Source organism: Notolepis coatsorum (assembly GCF_963971535.1).
Source record: "Notolepis coatsorum genome assembly, chromosome: 7".
NCBI lineage: Eukaryota > Metazoa > Chordata > Actinopteri > Aulopiformes > Paralepididae > Notolepis > Notolepis coatsorum.
The window spans coordinates 150,186,773-150,211,783 of record NC_140171.1 but is presented as its reverse complement, the minus strand read 5'-3'; the positions used below and the strand labels follow the sequence as shown (position 1 = coordinate 150,211,783).

General features: G+C 43.7%; 1 protein-coding gene across 1 annotated transcript in view; it reads right to left on the bottom strand.

Moving 5' to 3' along the window:
* The window catches only part of LOC311231806 (CSC1-like protein 2), a gene marked incomplete at both ends in the record, with an annotated part of 89,568 nt that extends 71,691 nt beyond the window's left edge, over positions 1-17,877 (bottom strand). Inside the window, 2 exons of the mRNA XM_084318430.1 lie at positions 6,639-6,718; positions 17,719-17,877. Coding sequence (XP_084174556.1) covers positions 6,639-6,718; positions 17,719-17,877 — 239 coding nt within the window. The remainder of the gene's footprint in view (positions 1-6,638; positions 6,719-17,718) is intronic.
* Between the last annotated feature and the right edge of the window lie 7,134 nt (positions 17,878-25,011).

Below are 25,011 nucleotides of genomic sequence, written 5' to 3'. Positions count from 1 at the left end.
GGAGGAAGAGGAGCAGGAAGAGGAGCAGGAGCGGGGGGGGGGGGGCAGGAGGAGGAAGAGGAGCAGGAGGAGCAGGAGGAGGAGGGGGAGGAGCAGGAGGAGGGAGGAGGAGGAGGAGGAAGAGGAGGAGCAGAAGCGGGGGGGGGGGGTGACAATGGGAGGTCTGTCCGCCACATTGCGGGTAACAAAATAGTAATGTAAAATAATTAAAACTGCGGTGTGTTTTGGTCTTACGACAGTCGCCTATTTTGCTGCCCCCAATCTCTCCTCGCGCGTCAATCTCTCCTTGTTTACAGACGTCGCATCCGCCACTCTTCTTCTGCAGCGCCTGCTTGCACTGTAACGTTACGCCTGCCTGCTTTACCGGTTAGCTAACGTTAGCTTAATAACGTTAAATGGGTTACAAATATGTGGAACCAAGGGGCGGCTAGGTGGTGCAGTGGGCAAGGCGCTCACCACCAATGCAGGAGACGCTGGGTTCGAGCCCAGCTCTCCGCATTGCTATCAGCTTGGCTGGTCGTTCATACTAATACAATTGGCAGTATTAGGGGGTGGGAAGCTGATGGGTGGGGATCGGACGTTGTGGACAGTGACTCCTACAGGTCGGTTGGTGCGCCTGCGCAGCAGAATCAGGAAGCGACGGGGGCGGCGTGCCCTCCAAACGCAGACCCCCGACGCTGAGAGATCGCGCTGTGCAGGTGAAAAGATGCGACGGCTGCTTCCTCGAGTACCGGAGGGGACACGTGATGTAAGGCTTCGTCCACATTGCAGCCGGCTTGTGGGAGGCATGGCCTAACAGCGTTCGAGACAGGGGAGGGTAGAATTGGACGATACGAAATTGGGATGGGAGAAAAATTGAAAATGGGAGAAAAAGTAGATAAAAAAAAATATGTGAAGACGTAAGCCGGCCGCTAAAAAGAAAACCCACCGCGGCTTTCTCAGACGAAAAGGATGAGCGGGACCACCTAACAAAAGACATTTTCGAGAGGAGTGGAAGTTTGAAGATACCGGTGTTTCAAGAGACTGGCTAGGCTACTGGGGGCTGTAGTGGTGAGTTGTTAACTTGTTCCGTGTGACGCAAGTATGTCAAAAAGAAAAACAAACAACACGTTTGTCTGCTGTGGTTGTGAGTATCCTTTATTAGCTTAACTCCGTAGCAACATCACACAGGTGTATCTCTCTCGCCCCTCCCGTACCTGCCCCTTGACCCCGAGTACGGTGGCCTGTACACTCTGTCGTATAACACATTAACATAACACCACAGTCATCTGTAGTAAATCAATGAGATTGTGGACTCTGATGAGGACATGATTGAGGAGGTTTAAGTTAGGTTTACAAAACCTTCACATTTTATTATGTTCCGTTCAATCCTGCAAAGAGGCTAGAGTGAGGAGTCTGATGATGTTTAACAGTAGGTTACAATTTAAGCTTAAGATTGACTTGTATTGATTAATCAATCATCAATCAATATATTAAAATAATTAGCTTAAAATGTTACTCTGGCCTCTTATTTAACTCTATCTACTTGAACGTAATACATTATCTACTTGAAATGTACTGACAAAAATGTATATATATGTTATGTGACACAAAAATGCGTTTTTGAAGTTTTGGCTGGTAAAAATAATCTGCCTGGCTGGTAGTTTTTTTTTATCTACCAGCCACCTTGGCTGGTAAGCCAAACAGTTAATTTTGTTCCCTGATTTCACCCCTAATTAGGGCTGGGCGATATGGCCTAAATATGATATCACGATATTTTCTGACCTTTCGGCGATACACGATACACATCACGATGTTTTTCTTTTTTACCCCAAACAATTCATTATGAGGCTTACCAAGACAGTATTTGATTTTGCAAGCTAACATTAAAGACAAAATAAAATACCCATGCATTTAGCATTTTTATATTATATATTAGATTTAGATTATTAGATTATATATTGCATATATTTAGCAATGAGATATTATATGATTTAGATATGAAATATGATGAATTGAAAATGGGGGACCCTGATGTAAACAAGTAAAGGTCTTTCTCTGGTCTGCATCCCCTTAACAATTGTATGTATTGAGCTGTACTGTACCCATTCTGCAATATGTTAATAAAGTTTTAAATCAATCAATCAATCAATCAATCAATAGCATTTTAATGAAACTACTGTATATATGTATGTCTCTAAATGTTTTGATGAATTGAAAATGGAGGACCCTTATGTAAAAAAGTCGAAAGTCTTTTTCTGGTCTTCATCCTCCTGTACTGTATTGTACCCATTCTGCAACCCTTTAACAAAGTCTTCACTCATTCATTCTGACGGAAACATATAATTTTGATTGACAGTCGAGTCTGCCAATTACGTCACAGCGCTTGCACCCGCCCTGCTGTTCTTAGCACCAATCGGCAAGCTCCTAGTTTTTTACTTCCTGAATGTCCTGTGGCTGAACAACGTCAACAAAGCTACTAACGTTAGCTCCCCGCGGCCGTCGAGTAGGAGACCAGTGCTCAACAGGATGACTAAATGAGGCATAATGATTTTACTACAACGAATGTTATAATAAAAGCCTTTCCATACATCTGTCTGATTGAAAACTTTATTAACAGACCGCGGAATGGGCATATCTCAGCACGGGCTGAGATATGAACGAGTAACGTGTGGACAGATTGACGCGACACAATCCTCTTGGGCAAAACATCACGATATCCACGATACGTTGAAAAAGTGTATCGTTAATGAACTGTACCCGATATTTATATAATATCGTCATATCGCCCAGCCCTACCCCTAATATATATATAATTGGTTAAAACACATTCACACAGCAAGACGCTGTATAACTTATGGGTTTCCTGCAACCAAATAGGTCTCAGTGTAACACAAATTGCACGCTTGTTTTGTTTGAGTTGTGCTCCAGAACACATGTTAATGTGGACACATTAGGCTTGTTCGAGATGGGATAGGCGGACGCAGATCTGCGCAGGTTTTACTACGGCCTCGCCAAGCGCGTTGCATGACGGTTAGAATGTTGTCCGACTTGCTCTGAAAATCTGACGAGGCGAGGCGCGGAACTCCCGCGGGAGCGAGCCGCGCACAGCCTTCAGAGCCAGGCTCCACAGTACCTCTCAGCCGGCTGCTCCCGGCTGGGAAGCGACTTGCTACGGTCGCGCAAAGCGCCTATTGGCTCAGAAAAGTTGTCAGTCACCAGCCACGTGACAGCCAGGGAGTTATGAGACGTTTGATTGATTGATTGGAAACTTTATTATGTTATGCGTTATCATCATATCATGATAAACTTCAAGCTGTCAGACACACACACATACATACACACATGCGTCGTCTGTTTTGCCTCAATACTGTATATATAATTATGTTTTGCCTCAATATACACAATATACATATATATATTGATGCAAAACAGAATTATTCAGCAGTGTGTTGTGTGTGCGTGCGGCCAGGAGCGCGCAACAAGATGGTATACATTATGGTATATGAATAGTATATTCCACTATAGCAGTATATGGTGTGTGCTGTACATTTGAATCTGATCTAATTTTGCAAACGGCCATCGCATTATAATGAGCTGGACAGGTGTGTAATGTGTGTGTGGTGACGTGAAAGCGTATCTGCCATGCGAGACTAGGCGAGAGGCTCTCGTGAAATCGGCAGTGTCCGCCCTTTTAACTCCTCCCCCGGCTTCACTCGGCTACTCTCGTCTACTAGTCGAGGCGAACCGAAATCCATCTCGAACAAGCCTAGTGACTCAGAGGGGCGGAGTCTAGTGCCGCAGCAGAGACATCACATGCTGTTCCACAGGCCCCGTCTGACCAATCAGAGAAGCTCTGTGATATCACATGCTGTTGCACAGGCCCCTTCTGACCAATCAGAGAAGCTCGGTGATATCACATGCTGTTGCACAGGCCCCTTCTGACCAATCAGAGAAGCTCTGTGATATCACATGCTGTTGCACAGGCCCCTTCTGACCAATCAGAGAAGCTCGGTGATATCACATGCTGTTGCACAGGCCCCTTCTGACCAATCAGAGAAGCTCGTGATATCACATGCTGTTGCACAGGCCCCTTCTGACCAATCAGAGAAGCTCGTGATATCACATGCTGTTGCACAGGCCCCTTCTGACCAATCAGAGAAGCTCGGTGATATCACATGCTGTTCCACAGGCCCCTTCTGACCAATCAGAGAAGCTCGGTGATATCACATGCTGTTCCACAGGCCCCTTCTGACCAATCAGAGAAGCTCGGTGATATCACATGCTGTTCCACAGGCCCCTTCTGACCAATCAGAGAAGCTCAAAGGGAATAGAGTTGGAATAAGGACCAAATCTTGGTTATTTGCTTATTCAAGCTAAATTCCCCTTTGAGCTTCTCCGATTGGTTCAGAGTAATGGTCACAGTATGTCCACGTCAAGATATGCTTTGGAGAAAAGGTTTGAATAGAAAAATCTGTGATAGAAAACCAAACTCATTGTATCTTTTACCGAGGCTATTTTCACCTCATGAATTTAAATGGTAACATTTTTGCCAGCAAGAGAAAAAAAGAACGAGAGAACGAGAGAGCGAGCGAGAGAGAGCGAGAGCGAGCGAGAGAGACAGAGACATAAAGAGCTCTGGCAAAGAGACTCCTCTAGCTGGGCCGGAGGGCTATTTCGGTTCCCTCCTTCTGTATCACGGAGCTAGAACTGGCTATTCCTCAATGATCAGGTTGCATCACAAATTAAATGCCTGGCTGAGCAGAAGCTCACGGTGGAGCGAGAGAGAGAGAGAGAGAGAGAGAGAGCGAGAGAGAGAGAGAGAGAGAGAGACAGAGACAGAGAGAGAGAGAGAGAGAGAGAGAGAGAGAGAGAGACAGAGAGAGAGAGAGACAGAGAGAGCGGGAGAGAGAGAGAGAGAGAGACAGAGACAGAGAGAGAGAGAGAGAGAGAGAGAGAGAGAGACAGAGAGAACGGTGCATAACGGGCCACTGCTTCACTTCAGTCACCTGAGGTGCACTGTAAGAAAAAAAGCTGCAAGAAAACGGTAAATGTCTGACTGCATCAATGGTTGCCAAATACTTACTGTCAAATTACAGTAAAATCAAATACATTTAGATTACAACCTTTATTTAATGGTTAATATTTTGATAAAAGGTAATTTACTGTATTTTGAATTTCCCGTGAAAAAAACATAAATTTTTTACAGTGTGGTGACACGTACACAGAGCACCCTGAGGTGGCGACACGTACACAGAGCACCCTGAGGTGGTGACACGTACACAGAGCACCCTGAGGTGGTGACACGTACACAGAGCACCCTGAGGTGGCGACACGTACACAGAGCACCCTGAGGTGGTGACACGTACACCGTACATGTTGGAAGAAGCTAGTGTACATGAGGTTGGGTGAGAATACCATGAGGCCAGAAAACAACGTAAAGACGTGAAGTTATGTTGTTGGCTTTGTTATTACTACATTGGTCGTGCAATTGTTTGTAAAGTGCAGTGGTGGAAGAAGTACACAGTTCCTTTACTTTTTTTTTAATTGTTTAATTCTATTTCTTTTTGGGCTTTCTGTATTTTTCACCCATCCCAATTTAGTCGTTATGCCAATTCCCTTCCTGGTCGTTGCGCGCATTGCCCCACTGTCAGCCTGGGGAGGGTGTAGAACTATCCCATGTCCCCTCCGATACATGTGGAGTCAGCCAGCCGCTTCTTTTCACCTGACAGCGAGGACTCTCACTGGGGGAACGTAACGTGTGCAGAGGTTCACGCTATTTCCCCCAGATCCCCTCCCTGCTGAACAGGCGCCCCGACCGACCAGTAGGAGTCGCAGTTTACAACGACCAGGACACACACCCCACCGGCTTCCCACCCGCTAACACTGCCAATTCTACTTAAGTAAAAGTAAAGAAGTATTTGCTATTGAATGTACTTAAGTATCTAAAGTAAAAGTATGCATTCTACACACAATGTTTGTGTATTCCAGTGCTGGGGAATCAAATAACGTATATATACGTGGTTGGCGTTCAACGGTTGTCGGCCAAACACGTATATAAACGTTGTTGGCGGGGATTGAGTTAGCGGTTCCAGAACCGGAAGTTAGGTTCTCTGTGCCCAACCCTAGTAGAGAGGTGCTGTGGTTTTCACTAGGTTTACCGGTTTCTAGCAACCTCCACGTTTCAAGGAGTATGTTTCCACCCTGTTCAACATCAATGGCAGTTTTGACAGGTAGGTTCCACAAAAACATACACTTTATATACACATATGCACACAAACGTTGCTGAACATTTCTGACAAATCTCTGGAAATGGCAACAAGTCCAAAGTGTGAAGGTCAGTGGGAGACGTCAAGGTGTCTGGAGGGTCAGTAGGGAACAAGGTGTCTGGAGGGTCAGTGGGGAACAAGGTGTCTGGAGGGTCAGTGGGGAACAAGGTGTCTGGAGGGTCAGTGGGGAACAAGGTGTCTGGAGGGTCAGTGGGGAACAAGGTGTCTGGAGGGTCAGTGGGGAACAAGGTGTCTGGAGGGTCAGTGGGGAACAAGGTGTCTGGAGGGTCAGTGGGGAACAAGGTGTCTGGAGGGTCAGTGGGGAACAAGGTGTCTGGAGGGTCAGTGGGGAACATGTTCAGCAGGACCGTCTTGAAACCAACTCTTTACCTGTCAGCGTCCGTCACCAGCGCCAGGCGTCCGTAATCCCACGCCACCTTCCGGAGGATGGAGAAAACAAAGAGAAGCACCTGGCGACAGAGAGGAAGATACATGTCAGATTATGCTGGTAGTCATCATCATCATTTTATTTATTCGCACATGGAATTATTACAGTCCAACAGTACCCATTAATATGATAGCTTAGCATTGTCTGTTTAGCTTCTGTAGCTTCTGTAGCTGAGGCTAGTGTTAAATGACAGCATTGGGCAATGAGCTGTGGCATTCCACCATATTGCATGAGATAAGATGTCATGAGAATATTATGAATAGGCCAAAACTTTATATGATTCACCCCTTCAATTGGGTGATTACTGAGTAATCACTTCCTATCATAAGACCTACGATGAATTAAATGTAGGCACATACAGTATGTGGTCAAATGGAAAGTAGGTGGTGACCTCCATTGGCAGCCCGGTCATAGAATATCACTGCGGATAAACATCTAGGTTAATCCATATTTACGCTACTCAAAGCACTATGGATTTTCCACGAGTTAGAGATGACCCAGACAATAGTTTCCACTGCACCATCTTCATAGCCAAGCTTTTCGTGAAGCTATTGCAGCCACTCTAATTCAACCTTTCTAATTCAGTTCTTCCAACAGTAATGTTTGCATTATCCTTACTTGATTTTTTTCCCTCTTTCCTTTTATTTGTTTAACTTTAATTATGAAACCATGCTTTGATCATGAGGTACAATGTTCTTCATTGTGGCTTTGGCTGTAGCCATGACGACAACCAGTGTTTACCTTGTGTCACGTCAGACATCTACTGTAACTAGGGGTCACTTTAAATTCTTATTTTATTCCATTTAAATTCCTCAGGGAGCGAGCGAGCGAGCGAGCGAGAGAGAGAGAGAGAGAGAGAGAGAGAGAGAGAGAGAGAGAGAGATAGAGAGAGAAGGGGGGGGTTGCTCCCAACACAAAGCTCAACAAGGTGCTTGTCAGGTCATCAGGTCCCAACACAAAGCTAAACAAGGTGCTTGATATGATATGATATATTTATTTATATTGCGCCCCTCAACCAATAGTTACATCGGCCCGGGGCGTATCCCGGGAGAGAAAGAGAAACAAACAAAAAAGACAGCAACAATACGAAAAACAGAAGAAAATACAGGCAGTCCAACCAATCAGATAGAGAACAGACATGATACAATATGATTGTCAGGACATCAGGGCCCTATTCCTCGTACCTGGTTCAACTAAGTCGATCAAAAGTCCCATTATCCAGATTCAATTAACCCGATGTTTGAATCCGCGCTTTCCCTGTTCCTCGAACGCTGATTCAGTCTCGTTAATTCTAACCAGACTTGATACTCAGGATAATTGCGCACGGCCGCCTCAGCTGAAAAGACAGCAGATGTCGATCGCAGAAATCCTGATTTTCTAACGGCATTGATTGATTGATTTAAAACTTTATTAACAGATTGCAGAATAGGGGGGCAGGTGGCGCACGGAGATTACGTTCGTCACCAACACCGGGAGACACTGGATTTGCCTGTTCGAATCCAGCTCCCGGCGTTGCTATCAGCTTGGCTGGCTTCTCACACTGATACAATTGGCTGTATCAGGGGGTGGGAAAGCTGAAGGGTGGGTCCTGGGCGTTGTGGACAGCGACCCCTACAGTTCGGTCGGGGCGCCTGCTCAGCAAGGGTTGGAACTAAGGAGAGATAGTGTGGCCTCCCACACGCTACACTCTCCCCGGTGAGAACCTGCGCGGCCAGGTTGGCCTGCCCCAGGCTGCACATGCGTCGGAGGAAAGCATGTGACAGTCTCCGGTCTCCCGGACCAACAGTAGGGGAAAGTATGCAACAACCAGGAAGGGTGGGATGGGAGAAAAATCGGGAAAAAGGAGGGGAAGAAAGATAATATATAAAAAAAAAAAAAAAAAATGCAGAATGGGTAGAATACAGCACGGCTCAATAGCCTCACCGACAAGTTAAATGCATAATCTATAGGCTAATTTTAAATCCCTCATTACCCCAATCAGTCAGATTATATTTCTTTAAATGTGCCTGCTGGCAGTAGGCTTAATGGAATGAATAATCGAATGAGATCTATTGCTAGCGAAAATAATGAGTTCAACTCTTTCAGAATAAGTAGATACAAACAAGCCCAAAGAGTATCTAATTGATACAAATTAATAGATACCTATGAGGATATCTGTACTGTATGCGCTCGGCTTAGGTATCATGTACTTTATATATAAATACATGGTTCCCAACATTTTCAAGGCGCGACCCGAAATAACGTGTCAGAGAGGCTTGGAGGGAGGCTATACAGTTTCACTATTAATCAGGTTTTAATCTGTTTCGGATATCATCCATACATGCATTTAATTGATTAACCTTTGGTTTATACCAGTGACACCAGTCATGTCAATCAGATAACAGTGCTTGAACAGATAAATGCATTTTCTCAAATTCATTAATGTCAACGGCTCATTCAATTTCTCAAATCCGTCAAACAGCGCATCTCAGACATTTTAATCCCAGTTACAATATCACAATAACGTGTGAGTGACAGTGATACAATTAAACAATCCACAGATTCCGATTCCTCGTAATTCATAATCCACAGTCCACGCATAAAGACACTTCAATTTATGCTTGAATGAAACACAATCCGGGCGCTCCGTTAAGCAAATACATCCACAGCCGAGAATATGAAACTAATCAGAGCCAAACGTCCGATAGGTTTCATTCATTAAAAATATCCCTGCAGGATTCACATTTGCAATTAGGGCTGCAACGATTAGTCGACATATTCGACGACGTCGATTATAAAAAATCGTCGACGAGAAATTGTTGCGTCGATTAGTCACTAAAAAAAAAAACACAAAAAAAAAAAAAAAAAAAAAATTTTTTTTTTTTTTGTGCACTACCTATCTTTGTGAGTGGCTTCTCAGGGTTCCAGACAACATCATAACATGATGATCCCATAGCAAATTTTGGACATTGAAAACATTGTTCCCCTGCAGGAGATGATGATCAGACTAGACACACAAACACAATACATTACACACGCACTCCTCTCACTCACACACAGCGATCAGAGTAAGACACACACACTCCTCTCACTCACACACAGCGATCAGAGTAAGACACACACACATACACACTCCTCTCACTCACACACAGCGATCAGAGTAAGACACACACACATTCACACTCCTCTCTCTCACACACAGCGATCAGAGTAAGACACACACACACATTCACACTCCTCTCACTCACACACAGCGATCAGAGTAAGACACACACACACATAAATTACACAGTACACACCTCTCACTCACACAGCGATCAGAGTAAGACACACACACAAATTACACAGTACACACACTCCTCTCACTCACACAGCGATCAGAGTAAGACACACACACATATATACACACGGACTCCTCTCACACATAGCAAACAAAAGACCTAGAAGTCTGTCTGATCTGACTCATCCCCCTCTCCCCTTACAGCTGTTCCACGTCACCCTCCTGGTCCTGGACCAAGTTACAGCCCCATCAGCCGCGGTGCTGGGGGCAGATGCTGCTAGTTATTTCTTTTTTATTATTATCTTTTTAGTTATTTAAAGTACACTTCCACTTTAATTTGTATTATTTAATTTATTTATCTTGTTATGAGTGATTGCTGTATTGTTCTTCAAATACATTTTCATTTAAAGTGGCTTAAGATCCAAATTCAAATGTTTCATGAGTCATTATTTTAATTTGCTATGGGATCATCATGTTATGATGTTGTTGTTTGGTCCTGACAAGAGTCTCAAAGTCTGGGGTGATGGTAGACAAGCAACTCTGAGGTCATGCTCAATGTCCAATCTGTTCCTCTGCTCTGTCTTCAGCTGGACGAGAGCTGAGAAGCCACTTTCACAAAGATAGGTAGTTAAAAAAAAAAAAAAAAAAAAAATATATCCCTTTTTTGTTTTTTTTGTTTACATAATTGGTTTTCGATTAGTCGACTAATCGAAAAAATAATCGACAGATTAGTCAACTACCAAATTAGTCATTAGTTGCAGCCCTATTTGCAATGCTCCACGTTATTAAAATAACCACTTGTGTGTCGCGACGCGCGAGCGCCATATGCGTATAAATATGACGTGCATTATTTAGGACAAAGTTAATCTATAGGCTGAATATGGTTTATTATCAGCATTTTAGGTCTATTATTTTACATTTCAAAAGCCCCCTCTAGAAAAACGAAGCACAAAAACATAATTCAGAATGGTATAATGGGATCTAGACTGTGAGAAGTATTTCAGGAAGCGAGCTGCATTTCTTTGCGAGGGTGTGGCCATGCAGGTTATCGCGCTAACTGAACTAAACCCTGCGCTGGAGCAGGTTCAAACTGTTTGATATGTTGCCATAGCGATTTAGAAAATCCGACGTCGGGGAACGGAAAGGTCTGGCTTAAGTCAAGCTATGCTGAAAATGATCCGGCTAACTCAGTTAGCCAGGTACGAGGAACAGGGCCCAGGTCCCAACACAAAGCTAAACAAGGTGCTTGTCAGGTCATCAGGTCCCAACACAAAGCTAAACAAGGTGCTTGTCAGGTCATCAGGTCCCAACACAAAGCTCAACAAGGTGTTTGTCCGAACCTAAAACATGCTTTTGGTAACGATCGCAGCTTCGAGGTAAAACGACCCCCCCCCCCTTGATGATTTTGTGAAGAAACATATATATATATATATGGTATTTTTATTAGAGATGTTCCGATACCATTTTTCCTTCCCGATCCGATTCCGATACCTAAGCGTTAGGTATCGGCCGATACCGATACTGATCCGATACCAGTCCATAAAATTTTTTTTTTTTATTACATATTATATAAATTATAATTTTTTTAATTTTTTTTACAGCTACAGATACTGTTTTATATACTGTTTTTTAGTAATAACTAGAAAGTAATAGTATTTATTCAACAACAGGTGATTGTATAGATTAGTATTAGTATCATTAATTGACAACTAAGCTCAATGAGTTCACCCACGGAACGGTTGTTGGGACATTGGTTCCACGGACGTTATACATTGTTGCACTTCCCATCCAGGCTGCTCCGGTTCAGTTAGCTAGTAGCAGAGGCTCTGTTGTGATTTTTAATGCACAATAAATATTCAACATTCTCTTTTGAGACTCCGCCTCAGACTCTTATCCTTTGGCACTAAAAGATAAACATTGTCACCGGTATGGCTGTCCACATTATGTCATTAATTGTCTATCAGTGACGACACTTAGGTTAGCCACGTTAACGTGAGCTACCGGTAGAAGAGAATGTAACGTTACTGGTGAAAAAGTGATTTACCTTGGAATACTCCTGTGCCAACTTGCTGTACTTGCAGGTCTGCAGCCATTGTTGCTGGATTATGAATAGTCCCAATTTTAGCCAAGGTAACGTTAAGCTAAAACTAGCTCTTCAGCTAATGCTAAATAACACCAGCAAGCGAACACATCAGAGCTCCCCGTCACACTGCTCTGTCGGGACGATGGCATTTAAGAAAGTATCTGCTGTTAAAATGACAAACAGCATTGACACTTTAATTCACGGTCGATTAAAAACACGTTTGTTTTATAATGCTCACTCAGCAGGAGGATACCGCACGTGTTGTTGATAAATTACTCCATATATATATTTTTTTTAATTTGTTTATTTGGACGGGACAATGCCAAATTTATGAACACTGTGGAGTGTAAAAATAGCCGGATTTAGCACGAGGCTAATTTCCATCCGTTGTCCCCAAACATAAAAACAGGACTCATAGAAACAGTAAGAAATGTACAAATACATAAAAACAGGACACGATATGGTATCGGAGCATAGCTTTGACGTGTAGTCGCCGATACCGATACCAGCATTTTAGGCTGTATCGGAGACATTTCCGATACTGGTATCTAGGGCTGGGCGATAAAACGATAACGATAACTATCGCGATAAATTGTTTCCTCGAAATAAACATGAAACGCGGTCGCAAAGTTTCGATATATCGATTTTCCAAGCTGGGATATGAGCACACGCACTAACAACCAATCAGTGAAGGAGATGGCCGACAGCGGAAGGAGACGTAGAGCTCAAGTAGCAAACGAGGCTGGCTAGGATAATTACCTTGCACGGCGCTATTTTATAGTTTACCTGCCGAGTTGGTGTGTGTTTTGAATTCTGAGGGTAACTGTTATAGTAGTGTGGGGTATACGGTGGACGTCGTTGCAATGTATTGGGGCGGAACAGAGTATTTTAGGGTCATATTTAGTACATTGTCATGGAATACACCGCTTGGAAAACGAGGCTGGCTAGGATAATTAGCTTGCACGGCGCTATTTTACAGTTTACCTGCCGAGTTGGTGTGTGTTTTGAATTCTGAGGGTAACTGTTATAGTAGTGTGGGGTATACGGTGGACGTCGTTGCAATGTATTGGGGCGGAACAGAGTATTTTAGGGTCATATTTAGTACATTGTCATGAGATACTCCGCTTGCTCTGGCTAACTGCTAACGTGTGCGGACTGATATCGACATCAACTCGACTCTCGAGACATTCGCAGCAGCAAAACAAGTCTATTAATAGCCCGTCCATCAGCACCGGGCATAAGAAGTTAATTAAACTTGACAGACATTATATCGACGATAATTATCGATATCGAGTTATATGAAAATAATTTAATAATTTTATCGCGTTTTTGGCCATATCGCCCAGCCCTACTGGTATCTGTATCGGAACAACTCACATTTTTATACATAAATAGATTGTTTTTAGTAATACTGTGCATGAGCATTACACTAGAGGTTCCAGTAGTGGGCAGCTTGATTTGCCAGGTCTAAAAACCAACGCTTTGAGGAGATCTTTTATTTTTAGAGCATTAACTCTTTGGAATAACCTGCCTCAAAACCTCCGCTGCATTTACAGTAGATTCACTTTTAAAAATAATCTTAAATTGTATTTAACACTGTAAAGTATTTTTTTTGTTTTCTGTTTCTATGCTTGCATGTAATTTTAGCCATCTTAATTGTTAGTTTCATTATGCATTGTGTGTTGAGTACTGACTTTTAATAATTTTGTTTTGCAATAATAGTTTTTGTATGTTTTTTTTGTGTGGACCCCAGGAAGACTAGCTGGTTGCTATGGCACCAGCTAATGGGGATCCGTAATAAAATCTAAATCAAATCAAATAAAAAAAATCATATATTTTTTATTTGGAAATAATATAGGTTTCAGGCGAGCAACCCGAATGATTTGGGCATATGCATATAACACGTCATATCTCGCGATCTAGAAAAAAAGACTGGATTAGGGGCGATGTTTAGCTAACTAAAGTATGTAGAAATGAACTGGTTTGTCAGTGTTGGACTGTTGCATGGTTGCCTCCGCCATCGGTGTGTGAATGTGTGAGTGAATGGGTAAAATGTGAGGAACAAATTGTAAAGCGCTTTGGATAAAAGCTGCTATATAAATGCACCATTTACCATAGGGCTGTACCGAATACTGCTGCGGTCAGGCAAGCGATACCGGAGTCTCAAGGCGAGCACAGAAAGACTCAGAAGTAGCTTCTATCCCCAGGCCATCAGGCTGCTAAACGAACAATGAATGAACACTACACAACAACAACCACCAAACGCACATAGCACACACATCCACACGCACACACTCACTTTAAACAAACACACTGTAGCACCCACTCCACACACTTTATAGCACACACCCACTTTAAACAAACACACTGTAGCACCCACTCCCCACACTTTATATTTATGGATGAAGGATTGCACTACAACTCGTACACCTTACTGTAAATTGTACCTAAAATTGTACCTCATCCCATTTCTGCTTTGCACTAGATAGTACTGTACATTAGTACACTGCATAGTATTGTGTATTGTATATTATATGGTAACTCAGAACATTGTACATATGTCTATACCGAACACTGTGACCTCATTTTCTTCTTCTAAATTCATGCTATATTATGTTATTATGTTATTTGATACTATCTTGTCTAGCACAGTCTCTGGAGCGTAACAGTAAGAAGCATTTTGTATGAAAGTATTCTGTACTTCTGTATGACAACTATTAAAGAACTTGAACTTAAAGAACTTGAGAATAGTTCGAAGCTTCATTAACACATTGAGTGCCATGCCCCTTCCGGGAAGTGACCTGGCCTTGCCGTCCATTAACCCCATGTAAACGTAGTTGTAGTTTGTAGAGCTAAACCTATATTTTATAGTATAGCTATGGGTCTAATAACGCCGTTGAGTGTCAGTGAGTGGCTTCCAGTCAACGTGCAAAAAACTGATTATTTTTTCATCCGTACATTTCCGTTTTGAATATGAATATAGTTTGGGTGCTTCTGAGTAATTCCAGGGAAAAGACGCGCAAACAGCATTTTTGTGTAATTCAATAAACACGTTGTAATTTTCCCCCTGATTATTGAATCTTCCTGAAATCAACGCTAGATCATCATTATTATCCTTCCTCGTGCAAGCATGCAATGTGGTTTAGACCGGCGCTCGCCCCCCCCCCCCCCCCCCCCCCCTGCATCCCAACGGCACACAGCCACACACATAAAACAGATCGCTTCAATCACGGTAGAAAGAAATATCAGATCAACGCAAGCTTTCATATATAGTGTCCTTACCTGGTATCTGATGTAATGTAAAAAAAATAATCCAATTATCTGATCGCCATTCCAGTTATGGCTCCGATGTTGTTGGGCATTGCACATCAACGGGCAACAGTTGTCCAAACCATCCCTACAAGCGTGTGTTTTGCAGGAGTGTTTAGAACCCGCCCCCACGGCGCAGCTCGGTAGAGAAAAGAAACTAAACCGTTTCTAACGGAGTGCAATAATGGCCGAAGGTGTTAGAGGGCGGTATAAGACCGTCTGCCAGCTCAGACACACTCAGAACAGTATGCACAAGGTGCCCCGCTGAATTATGAATGGCAATAGCGATTAAAAGAAATACCGTGAGAAAAACGTAGATCTACGTTTGCGGAACTCAGCGGTTGGGTGACAGAAACGTAGTTCTACGTTTTCGGCAACCATAGTATGGTCGCCAAAAACGCCTTACCACGTCATTCCCCGCCATGCTCATTCTGCCAAAGATGCCGTACCACGTCTTTGATATCAATATTTCAAAAATATTTCTCCCCCGGAGACTTGAGATCTACTGTTGATCCCCTCTCAACTCTCCAACGGTTCAAGAGCGCCATCTGGTGGCCGATCGGCGGATCACCCAAACCGGAAACAGGAAACGGAAGCTGGTGCTCATTCTAATTCGGTCCGATCACTCGCTAATAGTCCCAGGACTCGAGCTAGACACAATGGATAGCAATCCGTTACCAATAACTCGATAAACAACATGATTTGGACGTACATACTATTATACAACCTGGAGATGGATCGCATATTTCTACATACCATAATAGGAATATTTCTGCTCCACGCTCATCGCCCAACGCTACGAGGAAGCTACGGTAAGTTTCAGCGTTATTTTTTAACGTGTTCGATACAAACTGCTCTAATGATCATATCACCCACACTAGATGAATCATCGAACGTTGGCCACGGAATTATAAACGACCCCCCCCCCCATCCGGTCAACATCAGATGATAAGTAGTAACTTCTAGAAGCACGTCCATTTGAATTTTTTTTATCTCGCGCAGATTGCTATCAAACTGTATTTGATCATCAATATAATGCATTTAGGGCTATAAATCACGTTCTGGAGAAAGCTGCAGAAAACGATAAAAACATACTTATACTTTAGACCGTATTTTAGTATGAATATGTGAATGAAAAAGTATAACGTTGCTACACCCTGAACAATACATATAGGACATTGAATGGGCCATAGTAATGTCAATTTAGCAATACAATTTAAAAAGTTATAGCCCTGCAAAGAAGGGGAACTTCTCCATAGACAAATAGAGCTGGCGTGGGATGGTTTGTTGTGAATATAAGCCTGGCGACCAAAGTGTTAATAACGTTGACATTCGAACTCTAAATCAACATTTGAATTTTTTTGAATTTTCATTTTATGTGTCTATTCATTCTGTTTAAACCAATGGGGTTTTTCTTCACAGTTGCAGATAAAGATTAGGCTACACTAATATTATAGTATTATACTATTATAGTATATGACTCGTTATAAAAAAAATTATAAAACATTTATCATAAATTATGTAGGCTATCTGCATCCGCTTGGTGCTCGACGCTCCATCAAGACGTCACCATCACTTTCGTACCAACCGTGAGCACTCATTGGATTATTTATGTTGACGAAACTGATGAGTTATATTCATTAAAGAAAGTTGATATAATAAAAAAAAAATAGACTAATTAATCAGATTAATCACTTTATTCAAATTGAGAATTTAGTTTGAGGATTTTTTTTCTTTCATTATATTTAGTTTTTTTATGATTAAAATATTAAATATGACGACAGACATTCGAAACTTCATTCGAAAACTTCAATAGGGAGGTGTAGTCTGACGTCACTTTGGATCGCCCGCGAGGTCCACCCGTACAGGGATTTATCATTGGGAAAATGGATTATCGGCTATTGTAACAATTCTGCCTCATGAACATTGGAAAGCTTTCCATTTTTGCACAAAATCTTCCCTTCCATCCATAATTTTTTTTTACAATTGCGAATATTTTCATGTTGAGCTATAGATTGTGGATGAACACGCACATAAAGGTACACCATGCAAATGTTCATGCTTTATTTGTTTTAAACAAGACGATTTAGAAATGGGCAATGGGGAAATACGTTGCAATTTCAAGCGAGGTGGACCGGCCGGAAACAGAAATGACGTAACCACTACACCTCCCTATAGACCAGGAAGTAACCACTACACCTCCCTATAGACCAGGAAGTAACCACTACACCTCCCTATAGACCAGGAAGTAACCACTACACCTCCCTATAGACCAGGAAGTAACCACTATACCTCCATATAAATTAGCTTCGACTGTAAAAAAGAATGACACCCGGTACAGCCCTACCATTTACCATGAACTTGGACTCACCAGGAAGCACATGAAGTCCAGCGCCAGCACGGTGGGCACTCCTCCGAACGCCAGGCCCTGCAGCACCGTGCTGCGGATGCGTGCGGAGTAGCAGTAGTCCTTGGACATCGAGTTCGGGGCGCTGTGGTCCTGGTCCTGCCCCCCCCCAGATATCGCCATGGTGATTGATGGTCAGCACTCGGAGCATCGCTCACTGCGGCATCTTCCGAGAGAACCTGCCGAAGGAATTCAAAAGGGGTTGGAGAGGAGTTTAACCCTTTCACTGCCGCACTAACAAACGGTTAACCCCTTCACTGCGACACGTACAGCGGGTTAACCCTTTACTATCACACTACAGAAGGTTAACCCTTTACTATCACACTACAGACGGTGTGGTAGTGAAAGGGTTAAGGCGGCACACAATGTGATATTTCTCTGAATCCATCCATGTGGTACTGATACAATAGTGCATATTCAGAGAGATGTATGGAGAGGGAGAGAGAGCAAGACACACACACACACACATTTGCAATATTTACTGTGTATATAGTTCAGTAGCTGTAACAGAATAATTGTATTAATTAACTATTATTCAATAGCGTTTAAATTATAATGAATTAAATAATTGTATAAAGAATTTTCCATGTCCTGTCATCTAATAATATATTCCATTACCTTTCCTATCTGTATCAAAGTCAAAATGTTGGTATTGTGTTGGTATAATAATTATGCTATCTAGCTTGTGTGTCACTCTAGGGCAGGGGTGGCCAACCAGTCAGAGACTAAGACTGAGCCACAAAAATTACTGTGGTATCACAAAGAGCCACACCATATACCAGCGTTTCTCAACCTTTTTTTTCAGTCACGGCACCCTTCATGTGCTTATAGGTCTCACCCTCTGGCCTCTGAAGTTGCTAATGTCTTTTTTATTTGGGCCTCACAGGGTTAAAAGTACCCTGTGAGACCCACGGTTGCAAAATTACAAAATCACTTCTAGCCATTTAAAAAAAGAATGTTTATTTAAAATTTTTTAAAGGGGAACTATTTTACTATTCACTATTTGGGCACTTTTACACAATTCCTGTGAGTCTATGGAACACCTAGGTTTTTTTCAAAAAAATAAAAATGCATTGTTTTGTATTTCTAATCAAGTACTCAAAAACCGCATTTTTCTACCTCAAGATCTTAAGCCGTTTTGAGGCTGGGCTCCAACCACTGTGTGGCCTGGTGCCAACTGCCACATCAACTGCCACATTATTATGCAGCTGAGAAATCTCTGACATCACAGATATGCACATTTTCAGATGACTCAGTTCAGTGAGGGTGAATATTGTGAGAGGAGAATTGGAAGAATGCGCCAATATGAGAATTAGAGACATAGATCCTATCATAGGCGGAGTTTGAACTTGACGAACGATCGTGCGCGATTTTTTTTACCTTTATTTTATTATTTTAGCGTTTTTACAATGCCCTAACCCCTAATTTTTTATTTTATTTAGGTAGTACAGCAGCACACACACACACTCACACACACAGCACTACGGGGGATAATTTTTAACTGACTTACTCTTAATCATTGACAAAGTGACAAAGATAAAGAAGGAAATACTAAAATAAAAAGACCACAACAAGTATATTGCTGCTCCACTAGACCACTTTACTGTACCAAACATGACATACAAAAATAACAAAATACTGTGCAACACTCTGCCAAGCGCACACGTATGCATACAGTAGGTTGTCAAAGGCTGTACAAACAAAAGTTCACATTTTCTAATAACAGCATTATTAGACATGCCAATCCAACGAAAGATGTGCTGGTCGCGCTGGAGAAAAGAAAAGAAAAAGATGTTGCGTTTGTCTTTTATGTGTTATTTGTTATTCTAAGATGCTAATTCATCTGTATCTGGATAACCAATGAACGGATTCTGTCGGGGCAGGTAGCGTTATTTCGGGGAAATTGATATCTATAGTCTGGTATATTTTTCGTCCATGAAAAATGGAGGCTCTAATTATTATTATTCATAGAGACTCTCGAGCAATAATAATTATTACAGCCTCCATTTTTCGTGGACGAAAAATATACCAGACTATAGATATCAATTTTCCCGAAATAACGCTACCTGCCTCGACAAAATCCGTGCATTGGTTATCCAGATACATTAATTATCATCTCAGAATAAGTGGCTTTGTACAAGCGTTACAATGTACTATCGCGCGGGGCATTCTGCTGCTGCTGCTGCGAATGGTGGTGCTTGGCCGCGCGTTAACCCTTTCACTGCCACACTACAGAAGGTTCGCCTTATAATGTGACATGATTACTACTATAAAATGAATGTATTGTAAAACAAAACATAATAGAATTCAGATTTGTTTCTCACAATTATTATAATTTTATTAAAATAAAAATAATCTTGATTTTTATTTATTTTTTAAGCAATTTCACCCCCGGCCACCAGGGGGTGCAATGCACCCCCTGCACCCCCATAAACTCCGCCCATGGATCCTATTAATATAAGTCCACATAGCTAAGAAACAATGGTAAACACTGAAAAAGAACATTTATAAGATAGTTCCCCTTTAAGCACATGTATAGTCAATTGGTCCTGTTGTTCAGCCTCACAATGCTATTTGATAGTAAATGTGTTCCACCCTCTGGCCTCTGAAGTTGCTAATGTCTTTTTAATTTGGGCCTCACAGGGTTAACCTCTTAAGCCCGAGATATACAGTAAAAGTGTATATTTTCAGCATTACGTTTGTTTACCAATTATTTTAACTGTTATTAGTGAAATATAAGATTATAGAAATCTCAGGGCATTGAGTCGGAAACCGGCGCATATTGACAGGAGGAAGTGGCACATCCAAAAGTGAGTAGTCTTTTGAAGGAAGAGACTCAGGGCACACCAGCCCCTGTCAATCATCTGACTTCTGGATTTCCTTTTTTATTTCTCTTATTTTTTGGGATTATCTCCCACAAACCTGAACGTTATTGCCATAAAACAGAACGCAGTTAGTTTCTCTACCTTTCTGTGAACGTCTTGCAAAAAACGGTGTTGCAATATGATGAAAAATGGTGGAGAAATTTACATTATAAAAAAGATGGCAGAATTCAGTACTGTATCTACAAAACCTTCTGTTTCATCATCTTCCCTTTATTCATTTGCTTAGATTTTTCAGGTCTGGTCAATTTTAGCATGGTGTTATTCACAGTCAAAGATAAACATTTTTTTAAATAGAATTGATATTCTCCTTTGGTTCATTACAATTTACTCAAGCCTAGTAAGTAATATATGTCCCTAGATTCAGATACCAAGAACATGCAAATGGACCATTTAAAAAAAAATCTATGTTTATTCTACGTCCTTATGGAATGAGTGACATAAAAAAAAAAGTAAAAAAAAAGATAATAATAATAAGAAAAAAAATTTTTTTTTTATTTTTTTTTTATGGATGGAAGAGCCGCACATTGACGGGCAAAGAGCCGCATGCGGCTCGCGAGCCGCGGGTTGGCCACCCCTGCTCTAGGGCTAGGCCTCCTGCTGGGTCCATTCATTGGAATAACAAAGGAACGACTGGGCCTTTGCTCCAGGTGTGAATTAATCTAGTGACATTGATCACATTGAATTCTGGGAGTGTAGTTCTTTCATCAGATAGCTGAATGAACTTGGATCCTTTCCAAGTCCTATCCTGGAATGTAGTTAGGATTTTACCAGAATGTTTGATAGGACATTGATTGAAAACTATCGGCTCAAATTTGACAATTGATGGTGTTACAAAGGGTCAGATTAAACCAAATATATATATTTATTGCTTGAGATCCCTTGTATAATATTTGTATATCGTTTGATATCCCTTGTATATTCTTTGTATATATACACGGAATATCCCTTTACCTGGGTACAAGCCAGACCATAATATTCGTTCTCCTATTGGACAGCGACCCCTAGGCGCCAACGGCCATACCCCCAATGGCAAGTTCAAAGGCAACGCCAAGGCATGTCTCAACATGTCCAGGTTTGCGCAGTAATACGAGACAGAACTGAGGTTGGCACTAGATTATTCATAGTGAAAAATCAACATGCACTCTCTCAAAAAATATTGTTGTGCTGGGAATTGCTCCCCTTAATTGTCATCAGATGAAAAAATTTGTTTGACGTAGTCAGCACCGAGGAACAGCACCTGGGGACCCGGCCTCTGGTACCCACCAAGTACTAACCCACGACAACACGTACGGGGAGACACGCCCAGGAGGCCTCTTCCCCTACGCTCACCAATGTGCCAGCCATCCATGGCATCGTACCTTGGCACACCGACGTTCCCAGACTTTACGCGCGAGGACAGAGCACAGTACACGGAATTACGCATGTGTTTGGAGACTATGATGTCCGACGTCCCCGACGAGTCGTACAAATATGCCATCCTCCTCAAGCATCTCAAGGTGCCCAGAGCGCATAACATAGCGCTGGCATATTCCAACTCAAGTACCCCATACTCCGCGGCTCTAGTGGCCCTCGACCAGCGTTATGGACGCATATGGGACTACGTGATACAAGAAATAAGAGATATCGACCGCCTCCCCCCAGCCAAAGACAATAGAGCACTGGATGACCTCTCTATCAAGGTACAATCCCTAGTAGGGATGCTGGGGTCCCAAAAGGAGAAAGGGAGATATGAACTATATGCAAACTCTAATGTGGAGCGAATACTGGAGAAGCTCCCTCCAGCCCGCCAAGAGCGTTTTCGGCGGCAGAGAGACCACCGTGATCCCGACGGCCCCGAGCCATCCCTCCTAGACCTGGCCGCTTTCCTCGCAAGGGAAGTCAGCAGCCTACGACTGGACACGTTCGTGTGGAGTGGAACTAGCCCAAGAGATGGACCTCGGAGATCTAACGATAACCGCCGGTCAGTGACCGTTATGCACCAGGCCGAGTCAGTGCCGCAGCACAAGAACCACAGCACCCCCCAGACCAAGGGGAAGTGGAAGATTGTATGCCAGTACTGTGAAAAGGAACATTGGCCGTCTCAATGTGACACTTTCAAGAAGATGACCGCTGACGAGGTGAGTCAGTGGATCAAAGCCAACCGCCGCTGCTTCCGCTGCGTGCGCAGCCATATGGCAGCTGAGTGCCGTTTAAAGAAGAAATGCAGCAAGTGCGACGGCGCCCACTTGGAGGTCCTACACGACAGCAACAAGAAGAAACCCGTACCCCCAAGCAGCTCGAGAGTGAACGTCATGTATATAGACCCTGCGAAGAGCGGGAGCTCCCGAGTGCTCTTGAAGGTGGTCCGAGTGATATTAAGCTACGAGGACAAGGTCATGGACACTTACGCCGTCCTAGACGATGGGTCAGAAAAGACTCTCCTCCTCGCATCCGCCGCAGCCCGGCTGGGTCTGCGGGGGAGCGAAGAAACAATGACAATCCGTACCATTAGAAGAGACCTGAAGACCATAAAGGGTGAAAATGTCTCCTTCACGATAGCAGCGGTCGGGCAGCCCGAGAAGCAGTATAGAATTACTAACGCCTTCACCAGCCACGACATAGGCCTGTCACAGTACACCTACCCCATCCCAAAGCTGATGGAAAAATACGTGCACCTACGTCAACTACCTATACCGCTCATCGACGGCGCCACCCCGACCCTGCTCATAGGATCCGACCACGCACACCTCATCGTCCCAACGGACCGGGTCCACATCGGGCCCAGAGGCTGTCCAGCAGCGGTCGAGACCCGCCTGGGTTGGACACTACAAGGCCCCCTCTCCGGGTCTTCCAACCGACCGACAGCCACTCGCTGCCTCCACTCAAGGATAAACGATGAAGACACCACCCTCTTACAGCACGTCGAGAGGCTATGGACATTAGACGCGATGCCCTTTAAGAATGAAAAGAAACTCGTTAGTTCAAAGGAAGACACTTATGCCATAACCCTCCTCGAGCAGAGGACAAAGAGAGTCGAGGTCAAGGGAGTGATGAGATACGCAACTCCACTCTTGAGGCGAGAGGGTATGCCCACCCTCCACGCCTCAAAAGAAGCGACAGAGCGATATCTACTGAACACCGAGCGGCGTCTAGCCAAAGACCCCACTCAAGCCACTATGTACCGCGCTGAGATCGACAAGCTGATCACAGCGGGACACAAAGAAAATTGACATTCAAGAGGCCGACCAGACGATCGAATCATGGTACGTGCCCCACCACAAGGTCCACCACAACGGCAAGGATCGCATTGTATTCAACTGCAGCTACCAGATCGGACTACAGAATCTGAATAAAGAACTCTTGCCCGGCCCAACACTCGGCCCCTCTCTACTCGGCGTACTACTACGCTTCCGCCAAGACAAAGTGGCCATCAGCGGCAACATCAAAGGGATGTTCCTGCAGGTGCGACTAGTGGAAGAGGACAAGCCCTTGCTGCGGTTCCTATGGAGAGAGAGGATCAAAGATGAGCAACCATCCATCTACCAATGGGAGGTCCTCCCCTTCGGAACCACATGCAGCCCATGCTGTGCTACGTTCGCACTGCAAAAACATGTGACAGAAGACCCTGAAGCTGACGAGGAGGTCAGACAAAGTGTAGAGAGGAGTTTCTACGTGGACAACTGTCTGCAAAGCGTCTCGACGCCAGAAGAAGCCGAAGCCCTCCTACTCAAGCTCCGCGCCTCACTGATCAAAGGCGGCTTTGATCTCAGGCAGTGGGCCAGCAGTGACCCTCAAGTACTTCGCAGCCTCTCCCCAGAGACAAAGGCAGCAAGCAGCGAGACCTGGATGGCGACCATCCCAGGTGAAGCACAAGAAATGACATTAGGCCTAGTCTGGCGCTTCAAAACAGACTCGCTCCATTACAAATACACACCCCTGACCACGGAGCAGGGAAGGTCGACCCCTCTACCGACCACCAGACGGAGCGTATACAGAACACTCGCAAGGCAATACGACCCGCTGGGGTGTATCCTACCTTACACCACCCGGGCGAAAATGATTGTACGAGAGCTGTGGGACAAGGAACAGGGCTGGGACGACCCCATACCCGACCACCTCGCTTCCACCTGGAGAGAGTGGGAGAGAGAACTCAACTCGCTCCAAAATGTGAACATACGCCGAAGCTACTTCCCACCCACAGTGCGGCTGGAGACGTGCCAGATGGACCTGCACGTCTTCAGCGACGCCTCAGAAGTGGCCTACGGCTCGGTGGCCTACTTGCGGGCCCGAGAGGAGGGAGGAGAAATACACACAGCCTTCATCCTGGCTCGCTCAAGGATAGCCCCCCGCAAGCAACAATCGATCCCGCGTCTAGAGCTCTGCGCAGCTCTGG